The sequence below is a fragment of the Orbicella faveolata genome, unplaced genomic scaffold (assembly GCF_042242905.1).
Source record: "Orbicella faveolata isolate gen_17 unplaced genomic scaffold, um_ofav_v1 contig_25, whole genome shotgun sequence".
Classification (NCBI taxonomy): Eukaryota; Metazoa; Cnidaria; class Anthozoa; order Scleractinia; family Merulinidae; genus Orbicella; species Orbicella faveolata.
The window spans coordinates 23,384,713-23,404,737 of NW_028301553.1; the positions used below are offsets into that span (position 1 = coordinate 23,384,713).

The 20,025-nt window shown below is 39.8% G+C and overlaps 1 protein-coding gene and 1 pseudogene across 8 annotated transcripts; one reads left to right on the forward strand and one right to left on the reverse strand.

Moving 5' to 3' along the window:
• Positions 1–7,221: 7,221 nt before the first annotated feature.
• On the forward strand, positions 7,222–15,101 carry LOC110054821 (exonuclease 1-like). Of its 7 annotated transcripts, none has more exons than XM_089294409.1 (7): positions 7,222–9,063; positions 10,695–10,968; positions 11,065–11,386; positions 11,741–11,878; positions 13,153–13,189; positions 13,420–13,555; positions 13,816–14,291. In XM_089294409.1, the coding sequence occupies exons 3-7, from the start codon at positions 11,237–11,239 to the stop codon at positions 13,823–13,825; spliced, it is 471 nt and encodes a 156-aa protein (XP_089150535.1). In that variant the 5' UTR covers positions 7,222–9,063; positions 10,695–10,968; positions 11,065–11,236; the 3' UTR covers positions 13,826–14,291. The 7 variants fall into 7 exon arrangements, with proteins under 7 accessions (XP_089150535.1, XP_089150534.1, XP_089150533.1 ...); XM_089294408.1 differs by having other exon boundaries at positions 7,222–7,770; positions 8,930–9,063; positions 10,695–11,386; XM_089294407.1 differs by having other exon boundaries at positions 7,222–7,770; positions 10,695–11,386.
• LOC110054820 (uncharacterized) lies at positions 14,894–19,906 on the reverse strand (annotated as a pseudogene). Its single transcript, XR_016208636.1, has 5 exons — positions 19,005–19,906; positions 17,690–17,851; positions 16,756–17,191; positions 16,322–16,430; positions 14,894–15,741 (listed from the first exon to the last, which is right to left on the reverse strand). The product of XR_016208636.1 is annotated as an uncharacterized LOC110054820 (transcript).
• Positions 19,907–20,025: the final 119 nt, after the last annotated feature.

The window sequence follows — 20,025 nt, forward strand, 5'->3', positions numbered from 1 at the left end:
TAGTCTTAAGTTAACAGATTATTATTTCACAATAAGCGTGCAGCGCTACATGGTGATAAAGCTAATATAGCTAATTGTTAACTCTACACGTGTCTACAGAATTAAGCGTTTCGCGTTAGCATCTTTTGCAAATGGCAGCGACTAGAGATTTGGAAAGTTTGTCGGAAAAAACAGTCAGAGCTGTCGTGTCTTTTTTCTTGGCAACGGAGTCTGGTCAAACTTCTAGTCAGCCACTCCATAAAGAGAAGTTTAATGTGCCAATTTCGGAAAATGATCACAAGGAGCTCCGTAGTTTTAAACACCACCTTATGCAGTTTACGGGACTCGCGGACATCGCAGTTAGCAAAGGTCTAGGGAAAAGTTTTGAAATGTCCATTGCCCGTGTTCAGAACGCTTCGAGCGGAGTGGAGGCGTTTTCTTTAAGAACACAGGATGCCTGGAAACACGAGTTTCCAAAGCTTATTGACGGCAGTGGGATGCTTCAAGGTAAGCATTCACTGAGCATAATTTGTATCTTTGTTGCTGAACCCGTATGTGCTTGATGTAAACAAGAGCGCGTTTACGCGTTTATACCATTAAAGCCATTGTCAGTATCATTGTGTATATACACAAATATGCGCATGCAATTAATTGCCCACGTATGTACTGTTGCCTCGAAAACTGTGAAGTCAATTGCACTTGTCGAGAAAGGCTTAGAAGAACTTCATAACAATTTGAGTGAAGTGAATCCGGACTTCGAGCTAAACCCTGAAGTCTGTTTTACACTGCAAGTTGAGAATTTCCACGCCGTGAGTCATTGTAAGCATCCCACATGTACCGTTTTAGAATACGCAATTGATTTCGGAAACACGACTCATGAATCACTGAAGCGTACATCCTGTTGGTCAGCGTACTATTTTACCCATCCAGTGTCATACAAATTAGCATTTCTCTAAGTGATGTCCCTAAAATGAGGCAGTTGCCTGCGAATATGATGTCGGAAAGTGATAAAGTCACAATGAGGAGGTGGGCCCAAGAACACGGCAAGGCGGTAAGGCAACTTACCGTCCAGCAGAAAAACACAAAGCATGCCACCGGAACTCTCCCGTTGAACATGTACCAGAAAGACTCGCCAATTGGGGAAAGGATTCCGGGCCCAGCGGTATCTGAAACCGCTCGACGTAACACCGATATCAACAGTGATAACGTTGAGACAGCCGAGCAAGAATCAGAGTATGATTCTGCATCAGATGAAGAAGAAGATGCGAGAGGAGATGGAGAGCCTTTGAGAGAAGTGGAAATCAATAACGTTGATGTAAACTTCCTTTCAAAAACAATTCGCACTCGTTCTGGGAGGTAAATCACCTTGTCGAACAGAGCGCTGTCTTCCTAATCATGACGGTAAGACCAGTTTAGTAAAATGAAGAGTGCACGACCTTAGAAGAAATATTGGCCCGCCATGAGCCGGTGAAAATTCGTGTTGTCACCTTATCATTGTTTCATTTTTGATATGGCTAATATTAGAACTGATTATCTGTAGAGGACGCCTACTCTTGGCTCGATTTATTCGTTTTCCGGCTATTTTGGCGAAGTTAGTCCACCTGAGTGAACTGTCTTGCTATACTAGGCTATTAAAAACAGAATACCACGCAAATGAACGGATCAGTTAAACCATAATTTATTCAACGAAGCAAGTTTAATACGTGATTCGTGAAACACTCTGAAAAACGTACGTGATTCGTGATTTGAAGGAAAATAGGTCCGTGATTCGTGATTGGGACCCCCCCTTTACCTCCCTGCTAGCTGCGTTTGCATTCGATATCGATAATCGTTTGAAAAAATAGAAGGTCAAGAAAGTCGTAGGATCTGGGAGTGGGTATAGACCGGTATCAGAATGACCTCTAGACGAAGCCGAATAGCAAAAGGAAAAAAAGAGTAAACCTGTGTAATTTACAAAGCTTCCTTAGCTTAGAAAGCCTTCTTTCTTCCCTGCCGACGCGACATCTGAAGATATTTTGTGGCCGGTAGTTTCGCCACCTTTTCCTTTTTTGCGTAGAAAAATGCTGTGCAGTCAATAATACATCATATTCGGCCTTGGCGTTTCCAGGGTGGCAGAAGTCGAGTTACTTGTCAAGTTACGTATAAATAAAAACAGCTTCGGATTTGCAAGCGAAGCCTATTGAAGATTGACTAGAAAGTGATGGTCTGTATTTTGTTACAAATTGTTAAGCTCAATGGTTCGTGTTTGTCATAAATTAGCATAGATTAACGAAGTTTACATGCTAAATTTAGGTCAAATTTAGGTTTGAGAAAGGTAAATCAAAAAACCCCAGCACCACAATTTCATTTCACCGAACACCGCAGCGTGAAAAACACAAACATCGTACACCGTAAGGTTTGAGATAACCGCAACACCGCAAGTTGAGATTTCATTCACCGCATCACCGCATTAAAAAAACATCAACACCGCGACACCGCAAATCCCCATGTCCCCCTCTTTTTTGTATGTTTGCTTTTGTAGCTTCAGATAACGCGACATTGTCGCAATGGCATTGTCCCTTCTTTAGATATTTTTGGCACAATATATCATTGATAGAGGGATAAAGGGACGACTTTTGATCCGCTTTTATGACTGTTTTACAGTGGTCAAAAAAGAGGACAAAAGAAAAGCGCTTCACTGATCGTTTTACGCAACCTAATTGCCTCCATTCCGTGCATCTAGATATTTTGAAGTTATCTTTCCACCATTCAACGAAATTTCCGTGTAAGGCCCTCTTTACACGATTCCGGGTGGTTTTTCCTTGGTTTGAATCACCGCGGCGGGCAATCCTTTTGCAGTCAAATTTTTATAAGCGATTACATGAAAGTAGTAGTCGAGCCGGGTCAGCCCCCCTTGCCGGGTAACCCTTGTCGAGACTCGGGTTGACTCGGCGAGAAGGGTTGAAATTTCGTCAATTCTTAAATGTAAACAGTGGGCCAAAAGGTCATGGTTGGAACTTTCAGTCAAATAACCATTGGTTTCGCTTTTCTTTTGATTCCATTAGGACCTCCCGCTATCCGTTATACCTCTTATACTTTCATTTCTTTTTTTTTTTTGTTTGTTTGCCCATGTTTTCAGGTTTTGATCGGTATAAAGGCTGGCCGGGGTCAGGCTCCAGGTAACCTGGGTACCAGAGTTTTTTTCTCCGCGCGGCAAACGGGAATACTTCTCTTCGCTTCGGCTGTCAAAGGACGTAGCCACGATCGGCGAAGCCGCGAGAAAAAGCCTGGGAAACCTCTGATACAGAACGGTTTCATTCACTGTTCTCGTTGAACTTTGATCAATTTTTATTAGATTACATTTAAACCAATCACAGCGAGCATCGCCCACTGTGATCACATGGACCTGAACGTGAAGACATGACACTGATGATACATTCGCGTGACATGACAGATCTGCCTTGGTTTGAATTCATGGGGTCTGCGGGACTGGGTGGGGACTAAAACCTACGTTATACTCCCGTGAAAAAGGTTCCTAATTCGAAGTGTTCGCTGTCGTGCCGTTTATTTGACGCTAATGTTGTGTGTAATCATGATGGTGGATATTACAGCCTTGTATCTGAAAATGCTCAACAACTGTAAATCTTCGAAAGAATCTCTCTTCAGTTTAGCTCTTTTCCCTGTCGAGGACGACAATCTGTCCGTCCGTCGGGCCGCGTATTCTTTGTAAGACGTCACTGAGACGTGCAGGTCACAATACAGACAATAGAGACATGACCGACACCGGAAACAGCGCAAGAAGCACTTCTTTCATCTAGGCTAAATTTCGAATCATACCACGCGCTATTGCAGACTTGGTGTAAAGTCTTTATTTTCAGCGCTCTCTACGGTGATTCAACCCGGGCTAACAAGCAACCCGTGCATGCAAGACCGAACAATCAGATAAACGAAAGTTTAAATAGACTGTTCACAGTCCCCTATTTTTCCGTGAGATCGTAGATGTCGATCGTTGAGCTCGACGGGCCGCCATCTTAGTCTCTTGATGCGAGCGAAACTGGAGAGAGCACAAAATGCCCATGGGTAGGGGTGGTGGAGGGCACGGCTGGCGGAAAAAAATAGGGAGACTGTAGCAGCTTCACTCTGTCTCGTGTTCAAGGGGCGCGGCCGCCAGTTTGGCGCCTCCGTTAATCAAATCAATTAACAATCTCCTCTCCTGCGAAAAAACCTGTCAAATCAGGGATGATGATATGAATACATGTTACTGTGTTGTGAGTTTCGAAACATTTTAAAGGTTTACTAAGTTGAGTCGAATGAATGCGGGACGGAAGAACTCCTCTGACTCCAAAAAAAAAGGCGGCAAAGCTCGCAGAGAATTCCAATTATTCAAATGCGTGCCGTCTTTGTGGCATTAATTGTAAAAATTCAGTCGGAAATAAGAACAACCAACGGAACTTTCAGCCATTTCCTTCGCCAAAACGAAACTTTGATATATTAAACTCTTGCCAAAACCAGTTACCTTCGAGTGAACGAGAAACGGCCTCCTTTTGCTGGCGCTTTAACACCAATCCTCCAAGACAAGAAGCAGACAGACGATCAAAATCAAAACATTCTCGAGAAATTCTCTTCATGCCATTTTGGCCTGAGCCGTGAAGTGATGAATGTCACTTTCTGTCACTGAAGTTGTCAACGCTCTGAACTCTATTGAACTCTATTGTCCCTTCGACCAATCAGGTGTTGCCGTTGCTGGAGCAACTAACGTAGCGAACACCAGAAAGAGACCAAGATGGCGGCCCATCGAACTCAACGATCGACATCTACGATCTCACGGAAAAATAGGGGACTGCGAACAGTCTAAAGTTTAAACGAAATTTTCAAGCAGACCTCCTCTCAGTTTCCTGGAAAACCCAGTACACTCAGACACTGTCCAGCTGCCTGAGCTGTGGCAGTGATAGAAAACACGAGAAACACATCGGAACAACGACTGACTCAAAGGAAACTCAATTTGGCCCGACATTAAATCTCGGGGGATACTCCAAGAAAAATTGGGTGGGGATGTGCGGTTCGCTTCCCAAAACCCTTACCGTAAACTTTCGAAAGTAACGACCCCCCGAAAGTAGCAATCCCCAAAAGTAACGTCAAAATTTGTGGCCGTTATTAAATCCCGAAAGTGGCGAGCTCAACCCATGGACCCCTCCCAAAGTAGCGAAACCGTCCCCCCCTCCCTTTCCGGTTTTTTATTCAGTAAAATAGAGCTCATGCGTATCAACTTTAAATAATGTTTCTTGCTTCCCGAAAGTAACGAGGGTCGTTACTTTCGGAAGTTTACGCTATCCTATTTATGACCAAAATCGGCGATTTTCCATCGCCTATTTCTGACCAGAAAAACTAGTTTATATACAAGAAACATACCTAGTTGAAGACTAGAGTGCAAAAACCATACTGTATTTATGACCAAAATGGCCACAATCGATACCCTATTTATGACCAAAATGGCTGAAAACCCAACCCTTTGGGGCCGCACTTACCTTTATAGCCTGTTAGGGAGTTCCCCCGATCATTGAATCAGCCTACTCACGAAATATTTTTCAGTATGTGTCGGATGAACGAGGAGGGGATGAGCGACGTTTTCAGTTCGCTCAAGTGAACAGCTAATAGTTAGAGAGGAATTGTGTCGAGTGATAACGTTAGCTGGAGACACATTATGCTTGAAAATTTTGAGCATTATGCTTTTCACACGTTTTGAGCGTCAACCACAAAACAACAGCATTATGCCTAAAAATTATGCTCGAGAGGTAGCATTATGCTCAACTGATCTTGGTTACATATGATGCCCTTTTTCTTCCCTGCAGACAAAACACACCTCCATATGTCAGAAACACAACATTTTGTTGCATCAGTTACAACTTTACAATCAATAAACAACAAGTAATCTGAAGTAATGCTCAAAAGCGCTCGATCAAAATGTCAAATGTCTTATTTCCATGGAACCCTCCATCGATAAGGATACTTCGATCAGTTTATGGCTTTGAAAAAGCAACCAAGCTTTTGAATATGTTAAATCCTTACTAAAAGCACTTGAAAGTGAACATTTCTCATTACAGTTATTGAATTTTTTTGCCTTATTATTATTATTCTCTTTATGCTGAACAAATGCCCATTATGCTGGCATTATGCTCGATGCTTCGACTATAGCATTATGCCCATAATTATGCCAGCATAATGTGTCCATAGACCCTAGACAACGTAACTCAGTGACATTTTGAATGTCTAAGGGCTTGTCAAAGGAGTTTTCAAAGGGCTTCGGTGTATGAAATCAAAGGTCAAACAAGAAAGGGTGAGGCGTATGTCACTTTTTGGGGTTAAAATAAAAAACATATCTTTCTTTTTCTAATTAGCGGTCAAATTTAGGGCCACGACCGCGTACTCGGTCCTGTCCTATAATTTACACCCCCTAATGTTTTCGGATGAATAGGTTTAACGCCTATAATATTCGGATAAACATTTATATTGCCTAGTATTTTCGCGAAATTTCGATAGGCACACATATAACGAAAAACTTCCCCTAAAATTTTCTAGTGAAAATATGGTTTCTCGGTGTCCTCGAACTTTCGACAAGACTCATCAGGATAGTTAAAACTTTCGGATGACTCAAAAAAGGACCCTAGAATTTTCGAAACGACTTAAGTTCCCCTTAAATATCCGAACAGATAAATATTTTTTAGGGCATCTCCAAATTAACTAAAAAGGCTTCTAGAACATAGAGAAATCCATTTTAGACACTTCTGATGTCTTTGGAAAGATTCGGTCGTTAGGTGCCCCTGTCCATTGGCTTTACTACAATGGATCAAGTTTATATAAGAGAGGATACCATTTATCATGTATTGGTTTAGCTACAGTAAATCCAGGAGTACTGACAGGTGTTAAAATATGTTAGGTTTTCGTTGACACCAAATGATGTGCAGGCTTGAATGAGAACAAGAAAGTTAGGTTTCCTAAGAACTCGTGGACGTTCTAACTCTGTCTGTCTATACAGGTATGCAAAAAAAAAAAAAAAGGAAATTCATGCTTTGCGCGCCAAAAATGCAGATTGCACTTGCACCCATTTAACGAAAGATAAAATTCAACGTGGGGCCCTTTGATACGTATGAATCCGAGTTAGACTTTTCACCTGAACATTTCAACCTTGTTCCTAGTTTCCCAGGGTATGAGATTGCTCAACGTTTAATTTTTCTTTGATGCTTTTAATCGGTTTTTCGATTTTCTTTTTTTTTTTCTTTTTTTTTTTCTTTTTTTTTTTTCGTTTTGGCTTACACTTACATCCGGTGTTACATCCCATTACATTGTGTTACATACGGTCAGCAGTCGAGCTTCTCCGACTTCCGGCCTACGCTTTCAGTTTATTCCCCATTCTTGGCTTATCGACTATCGCAATATCTGACTCGATTTTAGCCAAAGACGTTACTTTGGATTGTTCAAAGGCATGCATTTGCTTTGTACATTGATCTCGACACATTTACATTACTTCCTGGTTGGATAATATTGATGAATTTAGGTGCTCGACGGCAGAAATCGCAAGTATTACGACCATGTTTTGACCTTGTCAACTGTTCTTTGTACAGTGTATGCGCGCTACTTGTATCAAAAAAAAAAATGTCCCTGGTCTGAAACACGGCAAACTGGATATTCGATGGGAGTAACCGTTAGATTAGAGTCTGGGCTAGATTTGGTCAAGAAAATGGAGTGAGCGAAGGTGAGATACTGGAGAGCACCACGCGACGTAAGCATCCTGAAGAAATTCCCAAAACCTTCAAGGTAGGTTTTGTATCAATTTATCTTTCATCAAATTCGTTGGCCAAAACCTTATTAACTAAATGTAGGTGACAGACAAGATGATAAAAGATACCTTTGAAGCTGATTTTCTCTCCCTATAGCCTGTTTGAGCCAAACACTGGCGGCCTCAAAATTACCAATTTTGCAATTTTTTGCAATTTGCCCCAGGTGTCTTCAGTACCCATGGCCAAAATATAGTTTTCCACAAATTGATTTTATGAAATTTAGAAACGGCAATATCAGTGTAATCTTGCTGCTAATTTGGTTTATGTGTAAAGAGTACTTTCGGAGAAATTACGAATATGGTTGTGCTTGTTTTTCCTGCTTGTCTAAATGGCTGACAGGGAACATAGTAAGACGAGCATTTTCTTCTTGTTTATAAAACCCAAAATATTTTAAGGGCGACTTTTATAAACGGGAAGAGTGCCTCTACCATCTGTATGAATTTCATTTGAATTGGTTCGCATGCACCCGTGAACCAGACTCGTTTACTTTTACTTTTTGAGAGTGTAACTTTTGCTCAAAACAGGGTCCTGAGGCCGACGTCAGCTAGTGCGGTTACCATGGCAACGATACATCTGCCGATCCAAATATGGTTGTTTTTGTTTATCCCTCAAGGTATCGTACCTCCATACAAAAATTGAAGAGGGGTTAAAAATTTTTCATTTCCAACTTTGCTTCACTTTCCTGGAGAATTGCTCTTAAATACGTTTCATGTGAAGTAAACGAAAATGGCGTGAATTGAACTGTTTAACAACTTCATTGAGGAACATAATTTACAGTACCTCTACTCTGTATCCCATTGCTAAGGACTGATGTGTAATGTTTAAATTCATATGCTCACATTTGTCGATGAAAATGTGCTTTTTTTGTTAGCGCAATCTAACATTCTTCGTCGCCTTCACTGTCCTCTGGTCTTTCCTCCCACACACATATAGTTGTGAGGATTGTCACTTTTCTCGCTGCACTGGCATAATTCTGCACAGGGTACGCCACTTCTTTTGCATTGACAGTGACCAGTTGTTCAGTCTGAAGTACATCCACATAGTATAAGCTCCTAGTAATGCCTCAGGTGCAGGCAGTGGCAACATCCAGTTGATATCAACTTGACCATCTCTAATAAGCCATCTGTGGCTCTCAGGGGATGGAATCTGAGGTTTTGCATCTAGTGGATGATGCCAGATAGCCGCTTGGTAGTTTGCACAGATTGTGTGATTTCTTAGTGCATCCTGACATGACGGAAGACCCTGTGACTGGCCTTGCTTCACACAAAAGGTAATTTATCGACATTCATTAACTTCAACCAGTTTCAGCTCACCATACATCTTGCATGCAAATCCCTCACATCCAGAAAAAGGGACTGTCTCTGCGTCAAACGAATGCCCAAGAATTGCCATACTGTCACAGGCCACCGGGTCTATCTTACAAAGCTTCAGAGCAGTCTTCTTACCTTTGCCTCCAAACACTAAGTAATAACCGTTGAGTCGCAGCTGGTGAAAGCATGCAGACAAGGTGGGGCCCAGCAGCATGAGCTATGGCAGAAATCTCCAGATAAATGTTTCTTGCCTTCTCTTTCTTCATGATGAGGATCCATGCTGATATATCCCTGCAAAAACAAGAAGCCAGGATTGCCACATCAGTGTCTGGAGACTCAATTATTATGGTGGTCTCATTGTTCTCAGATGTATGCTTTGCATGGAGAAGTAACTTTGTGTCAGTTTCCTCATGGCCGCTGTTTAGCTCGGTGATCTCCTCACAAACAACCTTGCTATCATTGACAGACAACTGAAAGCATTTCATTTTTATAATTTAGTAACATCTAAACCTGGAGCCAGCTGAAATATTGTTTTAAATATACGACACTGTGTCAGCCTTGCAGTAGTCTTTGACTTATTATTGTTTTACCTTCCAAGTTTGGCTGATTAGATCTCCTGTGAGATCCAATGTTCAATCAAGCAGAACCTTCGTTCACAGCTTTGGAGTTTATAGCACTTTCATGTTGAGTTGTCTACGTTCAACCGACATAGAGTTAAGTTTAGATTAAAGTTGTGTTCTCTATACTTGTCTTGCTCATTTTAGTACATTGATCTGAACTCTGAGTGGGATGTGAAATGCAGATAAACTTGGTAAAAAATTCCCAAATACTTGATTTTGATAAGCTTAAATGATTTTTACCCTGTCTTTTGTTTACACTTTTGCTTTCTGATTGAAAAGATAACAAAGGTAAAGAAATCCCCTATAAGCTTGTTGGAACACGTATTTATAGGTCGACAGATTTTTTGGATCAACACTGAAAATGTTTGCAAATAAGGTTACTTATTTTGATGTATGTTACGTGCAATATATAGAGACAAGCGGTTAAGAAGTGCTGTCTCATAAGAAACCTTGCTTATAGCCTTGAGTGAAATGCAATGAAGAAGACCTGTACGCTCGTACGACTTGAATACATGCAAATTTTCTCAGCAGGCAGACAAACATCAACATCAAGATGTGTGTGTGTGTGTGTGTGTGTGTGTGTGTGTGTGTGTGTGTGTGTGTGCGGGGGGGGGGGGGGGAGGGGGGAGAGGGGTGGAGAGAGAGTACTCTGTGGCTTTTTATTGGCAGTGAGTGTCCTCTTACTGTGACCCAAGAACCCTTAACCTTTACCACTCCATGTTCAGCTGCAACTTTGCCATCCTAGCTATTCTGGACATATGTCATTATAATGTGTGTGCAACAAAAGCCTACGCTTTGTGACATAAGTGCGACCTTGCGTGGTACAAACCTGGCTTGTTTTAACAGCATTTAATAATACACCAATAATTGCAAGTCCACCAACATATTTCATCTCTAGATTACTTAATCCACAAGTTTGGCCATAGGTCTCCTTTGATTCTATGTGTTAACAAGCAAATTCTTATCAGCAGGCTCTAAGCTTTAAAATGATACCAAGAACAGCTTGCCACCCATGGGGTGCAGCCAACTTGGTAAAATCCTGGTATGGCCACTAGACTATCACATCTCTGTGGAGTGAGCAAACATGAGAATATCTGGGCTACTTCTGATGCTTAAAGAAATTGCTGAGGATGTGCGAGTGAGATTCTTCCCAGATCAAGTGGCAGCTATAGACGCGTATTGTTGGATCCATAACGCGGCAATTTTTTGTGCAGAAGAACTTATTCTAGGAATTGAAACATTGAGGTAATATTCTCGATTCCCGACATTTTCAGACATTTTGGAGTTCGTGTAATGAACTGGCTAAAATTGAACTTCTCTTTTGGCACTTCTTTTTTTCAGATATGTCGACCTGTGTATGAAATATGTTGATGTTTTGCTAGCAAACAAAGTGCACCCTATCTTGGTTTTCGATAGATTTAAACTGGACGCCAAAAAAGTTGAATCTTCGCGGACAACGTGAGAATATTTCCAAAACAAAGCAATCTTTTGTGAGCGAGAACTCGTGTAAAGCATGATTAATGAACTCTTGTTTGTTTATTTACTTATGAAAGGAATCGTGAAGGCCAATAAAGGCCTGGCTCTTTGGAGAAATGGGGAGAAAGACAAGGCAAGGGAAGTTTTCAAAAAAGCAGTGGATGTCACAAGCGAAATGGCCCTGAAGGTGATCAAGTTACAGTAAATTAATTACAAAACGTCTTTTAGTTATATTGATATGTCGAGGTAAAGCTCGTTTAAAAGAAAGTAAAATTAAGGACTAACAGACACAATGTTTTTTATTGAATTACGCTTTAATGTTATGTAATTTGTATTCGATTTAAAGTACTTCTGTAAGTAAGCTGTAAGCTCTGGTTCCTTAGTCTCAAGAGTTTATTGAAGGTTTGCCTTTCTCTCATGTAAATTGAAGCTGAGTGTGCCTGCCACAAGTGATTTATTTTGCTACATTTTGATGCATAGCAATTGAGATCACTTATATGTATTTTCACCCTTTTGCTAAATTTATTAAACCTTGATTCAGGCTTGCAGAGAAAAAAATATCCAGTATTTGGTTGCCCCATTTGAGGCTGATGCTCAGTTAGCATATTTGAGCTTGAAAGGCTTTGCCCAGATAGTGATATCTGAGGATTCTGACTTACTGGTGTTTGGATGCAAGCAGGTATTTGATTTCACATTAGTATCTATGCCCTTTTGTTTGTCAGGAGATCTAGGCCTTAGGTTGAAAAATTTTTAAATTTAATATATCAACAATAACAATTTCCCAATTTAGTGTAATTGTTGTGGACATAAAATGCAGTACAGGATGTTTCTGAAACTCTGTCAAACTAACTATAATGTGCAGAAGTATTGAAAATGAGCACCCCCCCCCCCCTTTATTTTAAGTGTACTGGAAATGTAAATGAGAAGACAGACTGGGATTAAATTTTCTTGTTATATTGTTTCATTTTGCTCAGATACAGTCAAATCTGTGCATGAAGACAAACAAGAATTTTTGTTTCAGTTTCAGGTTTTGTATAAGATGGAACTGAATGGAACTGGAAAGCTGATCAAGAATTGTGACTTGAACAAAAGCCTAAAATTGAAAGAATTTACGTTCGAGAAGTTTAGACATTATGTGCTTTCTTTCTGGGTGTGATTATGCCAGTTCTTTGAGAGGTATTGGTTTGAAGGGTGCCAAACAAGTGGTCGAAATGGCTGGCAGCAAGGCAGTGAGTTGGGTTCTCCATAACATCAGGGAAATCCTTAAAATGCCAACTCTGATTGAACCAGAAAGTTACTTTGAAAAGTTTTTTTTGGCCGACAGTACTTTCCAAAGTCAATCAGTGTTTGATCCATTATCCAGAAAAGTGGTTCCATTGAGTGGGGATGACTCTAATGTTTTTTTCCTTTCCAGAAGCAAGTATCCTTTCATACTAAATGACTAGATTAGTACAAATTGCAATGTGTACCAGATGTAAAGCAGGCAATGTAATGGACATGATTTTTGTTACCTTCCTTAAATCATTGTAAAGCGAAAGACCTACTGATGGATTTGCAACTGACATTGCCATTGGCAATATCAATGTCCAAACTGGAGCAAAAGTTAGGGATTTTCCTTTGCCGAGTGCTGAGGTATTTGGATTTAAGTTGTATTTGCTCCAAGTGTATTTTTCATGGGACACTATTAAATCTGAGACCAACTGAGAGGGAAAGGGGTTGAATGGAGAGGGGCCTAGTTCATTGTCTATACTTGTAAGAGATAAATGTTTTGTACAGTTATTAATCATTCTAATTTTATTAAGTACATCGTGCAGATTTAACCAGATAAAATAGAAAATAAGGGGAGGGGGCAACTTATATTAACTTGTTAAAATACTTATTGACTTGCAAATCATCCATGAATAGCTTTTTTAAAGTACTAATCAAATATTCAAACTTGATTTTTTTTTTCAGACTGAAATGCTCTCACTCACTTCAGTTGCCAACAGAGGTAAGATTTGTTTCACATTTTGCTGTCAATTCAGTTTGTTAAGTTAATTGTTATAACAGTTTCATCACTTGACCTCATATACAGTACTTGAACAAGAAATAAATAGAGCGACCTTTGTTACCCAGGATATTGTTATGCAGTCTATTTGAAGTAACTGCGAGTTGAAGTCTAAAAAGTTAACATGTAAAGAATTTAATAATTACTATTCTGTATGTTAAACATTTTTTCAGAAACAGAAGAAGACCCCACAGAACTTCCAACTGCACCTAATCCACCCAGTGCAACCGTGCTAGCAGAAGTCGTCAGTGTGGAGCAGGGAACATTTCTGTGGACTGTTCCATGTTTACCAGTACTGTCCATTGAGTGGTGAGCGGCAAAACTAAGTTTAAATGAAGTTGTACACAAGGCACCCTTCAGGGCATCAGAGCAAAGACTTCTCCAGTTAAAAACACCTGTTAGGTTGACCTTGTTTTCATCATGCTCTCTTGAAATTCAGCATGAAAAATACTTAGTGATTTGGGAGTGGGACATTGTGGTAGCATCAAATAATGAAACTGACAAGAGGCCAGGAACATATGTAGACAGTTCATCCCCAGAGGATGACTTTTTAAATACACACATTTCAGGAGACAGTGAAGATGACGAGGCAGACTCAGACTCCGCAGTTCTACACACCCTCCCATTCAAGGTTATGGGGGTTGCAAACAAGTTAGAGAGACAACAACAACTGGAGGCAGCGTTCAATAAGAGAAAAAAATGAGAACTTTGTTATACGAGCAAAGATCGAACCTGAACCAGACAATATGTTTGATGAGAAGGCTTTAAGTGTTTTAAGGTCATTCCTCACATTTGCATCACGCATCCTTACTGCGCATAATTTATGGCGTCATTAGTGCATGCTCGTGCACACGCATATTGAAAACATGACGGATTTGCCTTGATATTGAGCTCTGTCAGTTGAAAAATGGCTCTAGTTACCAATGAACACAGGCACCCCAATTTTTTTTCCAGTCATTGTAATCAACTAATTATAAGCTTTGTGTGAGAAAAGACTGATCTAATTTCTGTTGCTGAAAATTAAATAAATAAGAAAAATAGCAGATACACTGTGGTCTTTTCCATTTTGCAGTCAATAACCACGTCAAGAAATTTGATTCAAATTTTTAATCAAGGATTTAGCTTTCTGTCCGAATCAAACTTAAAATGTCTATTTGTGTCCGACACAATGTATTGACTGTAGTTTAATGCGTGTTCTTATGAGTCTGGGCTCACAAAGATTTTACAATTACTGGGAATGCATTCTTATAATAAGCATTAAATAATGCCAAAATGGGGCATTTTCAATGCCTCACTGCTCCTTTAATGAGCATGGGCACCCCCCTTTTTTATTTCAAGATTGAAGTTATCATATGACAAATATTCGGTGGACAAAGTTAGAACAAAAATCTATTGTCACTTTTATTTCAGAGGGATTACCTTAATAGACTATGGATTTGGTTTTAAACATGTTGGCTACATTGCCCAAGAACTGACTAAATTTGTTCATCCCATTCTCCAACAAGGAAGGCTACAGCATGCTGCTGTCTATGATATTGAATTTAGAGCAGCATGGGCCAAAATAGGATACTTTATGACTTTACAACTTACATCTAAAGGGGAATGGCCATCCCAAGTGTCAAGAGCCAGTGCAAGAGTTCAATAGTGTCCAAGTTTTTCATCTAATTTAATAACACTTTCAAGTATCTGAGTCAGTACATTACTGCATTCTGCACAAATGAGCAGGAATTCATCAAGTAAAACAAATTAGTTATCACATATGAGTTATTATAGTTTTTGTTGTTTAAATTTAAGATATATTTTATTCGTAAAAATGCCTTAAATGGTATCAATAAAATATGTTTCATGATATGTAGAGTCCATTGTAGTTTTGATTTCGATCTGAGATAAATATATCTAGTTCCTCAGTAATGTAAAAAATGTAAGAAACTATGAAAAATTACCGTTATGAAAAATCACTGTCATTGGTTGTTCAATATTATACATGATGGTTCAGACCAAAGAAAAACATAAATTGAACATTACAAGATCCTTGGTGGCAGTGTCTCAGTGACTGCATGAAATGTAACTCTAACAGTTAATGAGCCACGTTGTGGCAAAAAAGCTCTATTTGCCACAAAAACTCCCGGATCAGCTCTACGGGAGATTATGACCCTATCTAAACGTTCAATTCCGGCTGGGGAAGGGTCATTAAATGATGGCAGTGCCTTTAAATGAAAGTGTTCATTAACCCCAGTCCAATAGTAGAAGGGAAGGTCAGGGTCAATCCTCTTGTTAAACTCATTCATGATCTTTGGGAATTGTTCCTTGAAGGTCTTGTGGTCAAATATCGGTCCAGGAAGCTCATGAAATAGGGAAATAATGCCCTCTACATCATCTGTTGTGCTGGCACGGGGGTTTTCTGGGGGCAGACCTCTTACTTCGCCTTTAACTCGTCTTTGGCTACTGGTGCCACAATGATCTCCCTTGTAAGTCCCTGGATACCTTTAATTCGCCTAAGAAGAAAGTAATTAGGATAAAGTTAAAAATATATATTATTTCCTGATTTAGTTCACCACTAAATTTTCTCTGATTTGTATTGGTCTGAATTGATCATGTGATGCAATAGTGTTTGTTCCAGGAGAGACACTATCAGCCCATAGTGCCCTTCCGCAGAAAATACTAGGATGGGTAGAACTAGTGGATTTTTGTTTTCCTTTTGAAATGTTACATTTGGAGGGGTATGTGGAAAAATGCCCTAAGTGACTCTTGATCTCATTGCAAATTCTCCTTTTTTGTACACGGAAGTGAAAAGCAATTTACTAGGAGTATCTTCCAGTCTATCAGATGTCACTCAGGGTCTTTTACCATGCACCCCTTCATTTCCACGGGGCAACTGTCAGCCGATAGTTCCTCAACAGAAACACTCTTGACTATCGCTTAAATAGAGCAAATTCAATTGGAGACAATGTGTAATTCAGTGACACTGCCACAAGGGGTACCCTTGAACATTTGTCAAGAGGTAAAGTCTGAGCAAGAAATCTACAACTCAATCTCTCCCACCCCCAAAAAGGAAGAGTCTGCAACTGCACGAACCTGTTCACATCTAGCTTTGAAAAATCTCTACAGTCTTTGTACCATGGCATCCAGTCCTCCAAAATCCAGTCAAACATAGCCAAGTTATTTTTCTTTCTTGTCTTCTCATCTGTAACAGGTCAGTAAAGTTTTAAAAGTCAGCTTACATATGAGTGCAATATAATGTGATCATAGTTAGCACAAAAATTCACTTGACAAAATATTCTTCAATTTTCAATTCCCACATCAGTCAGAAGGTTTGTTAAAAAGACTTTTGTATCAAATGTACACTGTGGTAACTCTGTCAATTTAGCCACTATGAAAACACAAAAGTCCATTGTCATAAACAGAGGTCAGATTAAGGGGGAGGCTGAAGGTGGGGTCAAATAAAACTACTGTTAGTAGATAATTTGAATTGTACCTATATTACAACATTATCAATAAGTTGCTTTTACCCAATCCTCTCCCATCATTAGCTTTATGCCAGTTGAGAACAGTCTTGACCACTTTGGCCTCTGTTTCATGCTTGTTGTCCTCCATGAACTTTAAGACACCAACAGAGAAGAACTTCTCACAGTCAGGAACAGACTGGTTTCGTTTCCCAGTCAATGCCTCATACGTCAGACCTGTCTTGTCATCATGGAGAGCATCTCTAAAATACTGGAGACCAACTGAGGGAATACAACCTTCTCTGGCACATGTTGTGATATGGTTTAGCACATGATTTTGGTCTTCCCTCATGAAAGAATTCTCCAGTACCAGGACTCTTCTCTGGAACATAAAGGTGTTCGTTAAAATTGACACCCATGGCAGTAAAGTCATTCACCTTCTTGTGAAACAAGTATGTGGCCATCAGGGATTTCAAGGAGTCAGACTTGCTTTCTGGTAAACCTTAAGAAGAAAACACATTTCATGCAGAACAAATCCCTCTTTCATCAAACTCTTAAAAGTAATAACATTACATGTAACAAGGGAACATGCCTGACAAACACCTTGTTAATAATTATGACAGCCACCACACAGTCATATGGGCTGTTTCCACTAATGAAATGTAAGTCTCAAACAGAGTAGTATAGTACTATGGAATACTATGGTGTGCTGGACCGTACAAACTCTAGAGCCATACAGTACCTGATGGGAATAATGGGACAGTGGTACTATAACAGTTGACAACATTCTGCTAACAGTTACCTGCAGTGGATATCTTATTATTTGTTAACTAAACCTTTAGTAATGTATAGTATCTTTGAAACAAATTTTAAGAACATAATAAAGACATTTTCAGACTAATTTCTCACCAAGCACCTGGTAAATAAGAACTTGGTCTGCTTGAACCCCAAAATCATACGTTCGTATGCTGTATACTGTAGTTCAGTGTATTACTTTTACCTGTCTTCCAGGGATGTGGGTCATATTTTACAGGGAAGTGTGTCCTCCTTAACTGAAGAAGTGCTTCCTCAACAGGCAATCCTTGTTCAATGAAACTGTTCATCTTCTCAACATCATCTTTGGGTACAGCAGGGTGATGCTCTTCAGGTTCAATAGCGTCACCTTAACAACATATTAAATACCTTTTTATGGAGAGGCACACATGTCTGTACTGTTTATTAATGACATAATTACAGAGTGATACTACAATCATGAACTGAGAAGAATTTGTTCATTGCTTGCATGCCATGAATAAAGAAACACAACAATTTAATAGATGGTTTTCACACGACGTCACTAAAATTTAAACTATGAAACTATTGATCTTCCTGAGATTTACTTTCATGATGTATAAGAGCAGCTGAAAAATAATTTTCATACAAATTTTCGCTCCAAATGGGTCATTGGTTTTGTGATACACTACGCTTGAATTTCAAAGCTTTTGTGTGACTTCGCATTGACATGACGGCCTAGAGAGCTGTCATGATGGTTAAAAACGTGACTTGTTTCGGGGAATTTGGCTATCTGAACTGTTTATGTCTTAGAAAAAGTATTATTTTAATGTTTTAGAGTTCCTCGAGGGATAAATTCACGCTTCTGTAGCAAAACTCAGTCACAGATGTTTCTGTTGGTTTCCGGCTGCCATGTTGGTGCCCATACGGATGGGCACCAGCATGGCATCTCCATACAAATCTCTTTAAATTTGGGTAAAAAATTTCTCTGCATACATTGTATCTTACATAAGAAAAATTGCTGTGACCAGAATCTTGGCGAGAAGTCTTTGCATATCTACCTTCTTTCATTTCCCAGATTCTGGACTTAATCTATTGAACAGTTTTGATTTTTATTTTGATCTATTTTGAATTGCATGACACTGAAAACCAGCAATTGGCATGTAGTATGCCACCCTTAACCTTTCTCAATACAAATAATGCTGCTTTCAACATAATGGCATCTGACAGTATGAAGGACATACACGTACCTCACAACACTAGTATACAATGAAGGACGTCCAATTTCAGTACTGTAGCACATTGGTTACCGGTATTAAAAATGTCTCTTTGCAATCAAAAATTCATGTTCTGTATTTCTCACTCATATGTGTCATATACAGAACTGTTATCAAATGCCAGAGAAAGAGGATGTTGCTTGGGTAATGCCATTCTGAGCCTACCCCCATTATTTTGTTACACAGACACACCATTCTCACTTAAATTATTACAACTTGGAGTCCCTCTCCCCATAAAAGGTATTCAATCCATAGTCATGTACTTACCAACATGCTTTGGCCTAAGATATCGCTCAATCCGACAAAAGGATGTGGAATTTGCTTCTTTTTTGGCATCCATTATCAGCTGAATGATAGAGACTGGCCTTTGTGACCCCTTAGTCCTCAATGAATTAAACTCACCATCGGTAACAAATCCTTCAAGAGATACAAATAAGAAAAGGATAGTACCATCAGCTGCAGGTAACATAAATGGGGATGCTTATCAGTACCTGCATTGGTCATAAATGGCAATATTACAAGGGATTATCTCTATTCCTAATTTACTAGTACCATAGTAGGCAAAGGTCACAAACTGTGTACCAACAACAACCATTCCCAAGGTTTTCCATTGTAGCCTTTAACTCATCATGGAGTCCTCTAAGTTTAGCTCTTGAATGGTAGGGCCCGAACAGGGATGGCGTAAGGCTTCAGGTCCCTGCACTCATCTGCAATCATGAAGACCATCAGCTGGGTTGCAGCTTCCCATCACTTTGAAAACACATCTTTGATGTACGCCTGAACATCTCTCCTCAATCCTGATAGTGAGGAAGGAATATTCCCTTTCTGAATGCTTGGGCCTAAGCACCTGTTGATGATATCTTGACATTGTCCACTCATTTCCATGTTTGAAGCCTTTAAGGTCTCGTATGCATTCACTTCCCAGGCTAAGGCAAACAGGTTACTCTCGCTGATATTGCTCTGCTACCGTTTCTTTTCATAGGTATCAGTTGACTTGCATAAGCCATCTTCAAGAAACTCAGCATCATTCTGGAGGGTTCTCATTAGCTGTGTGAGATCCTTAACAATCTATGCAGAAGGCTGTCTTCTGTTCAGCCCAATTCCTTTGACGAAATCTAACAATGCCATGTACTGTTGGTGAAGGGCTGGCAACTAACCATCTCCCAGGTAAACATCCCCTGACCACTCACGCCGCATAGATTCCATCACCCCTGCTCTCATGTCACAAGCATCTGCCTTAATCCACCACTATCCTTTTGGATTACATCTTTTGGCAGTTTTCAAAGCC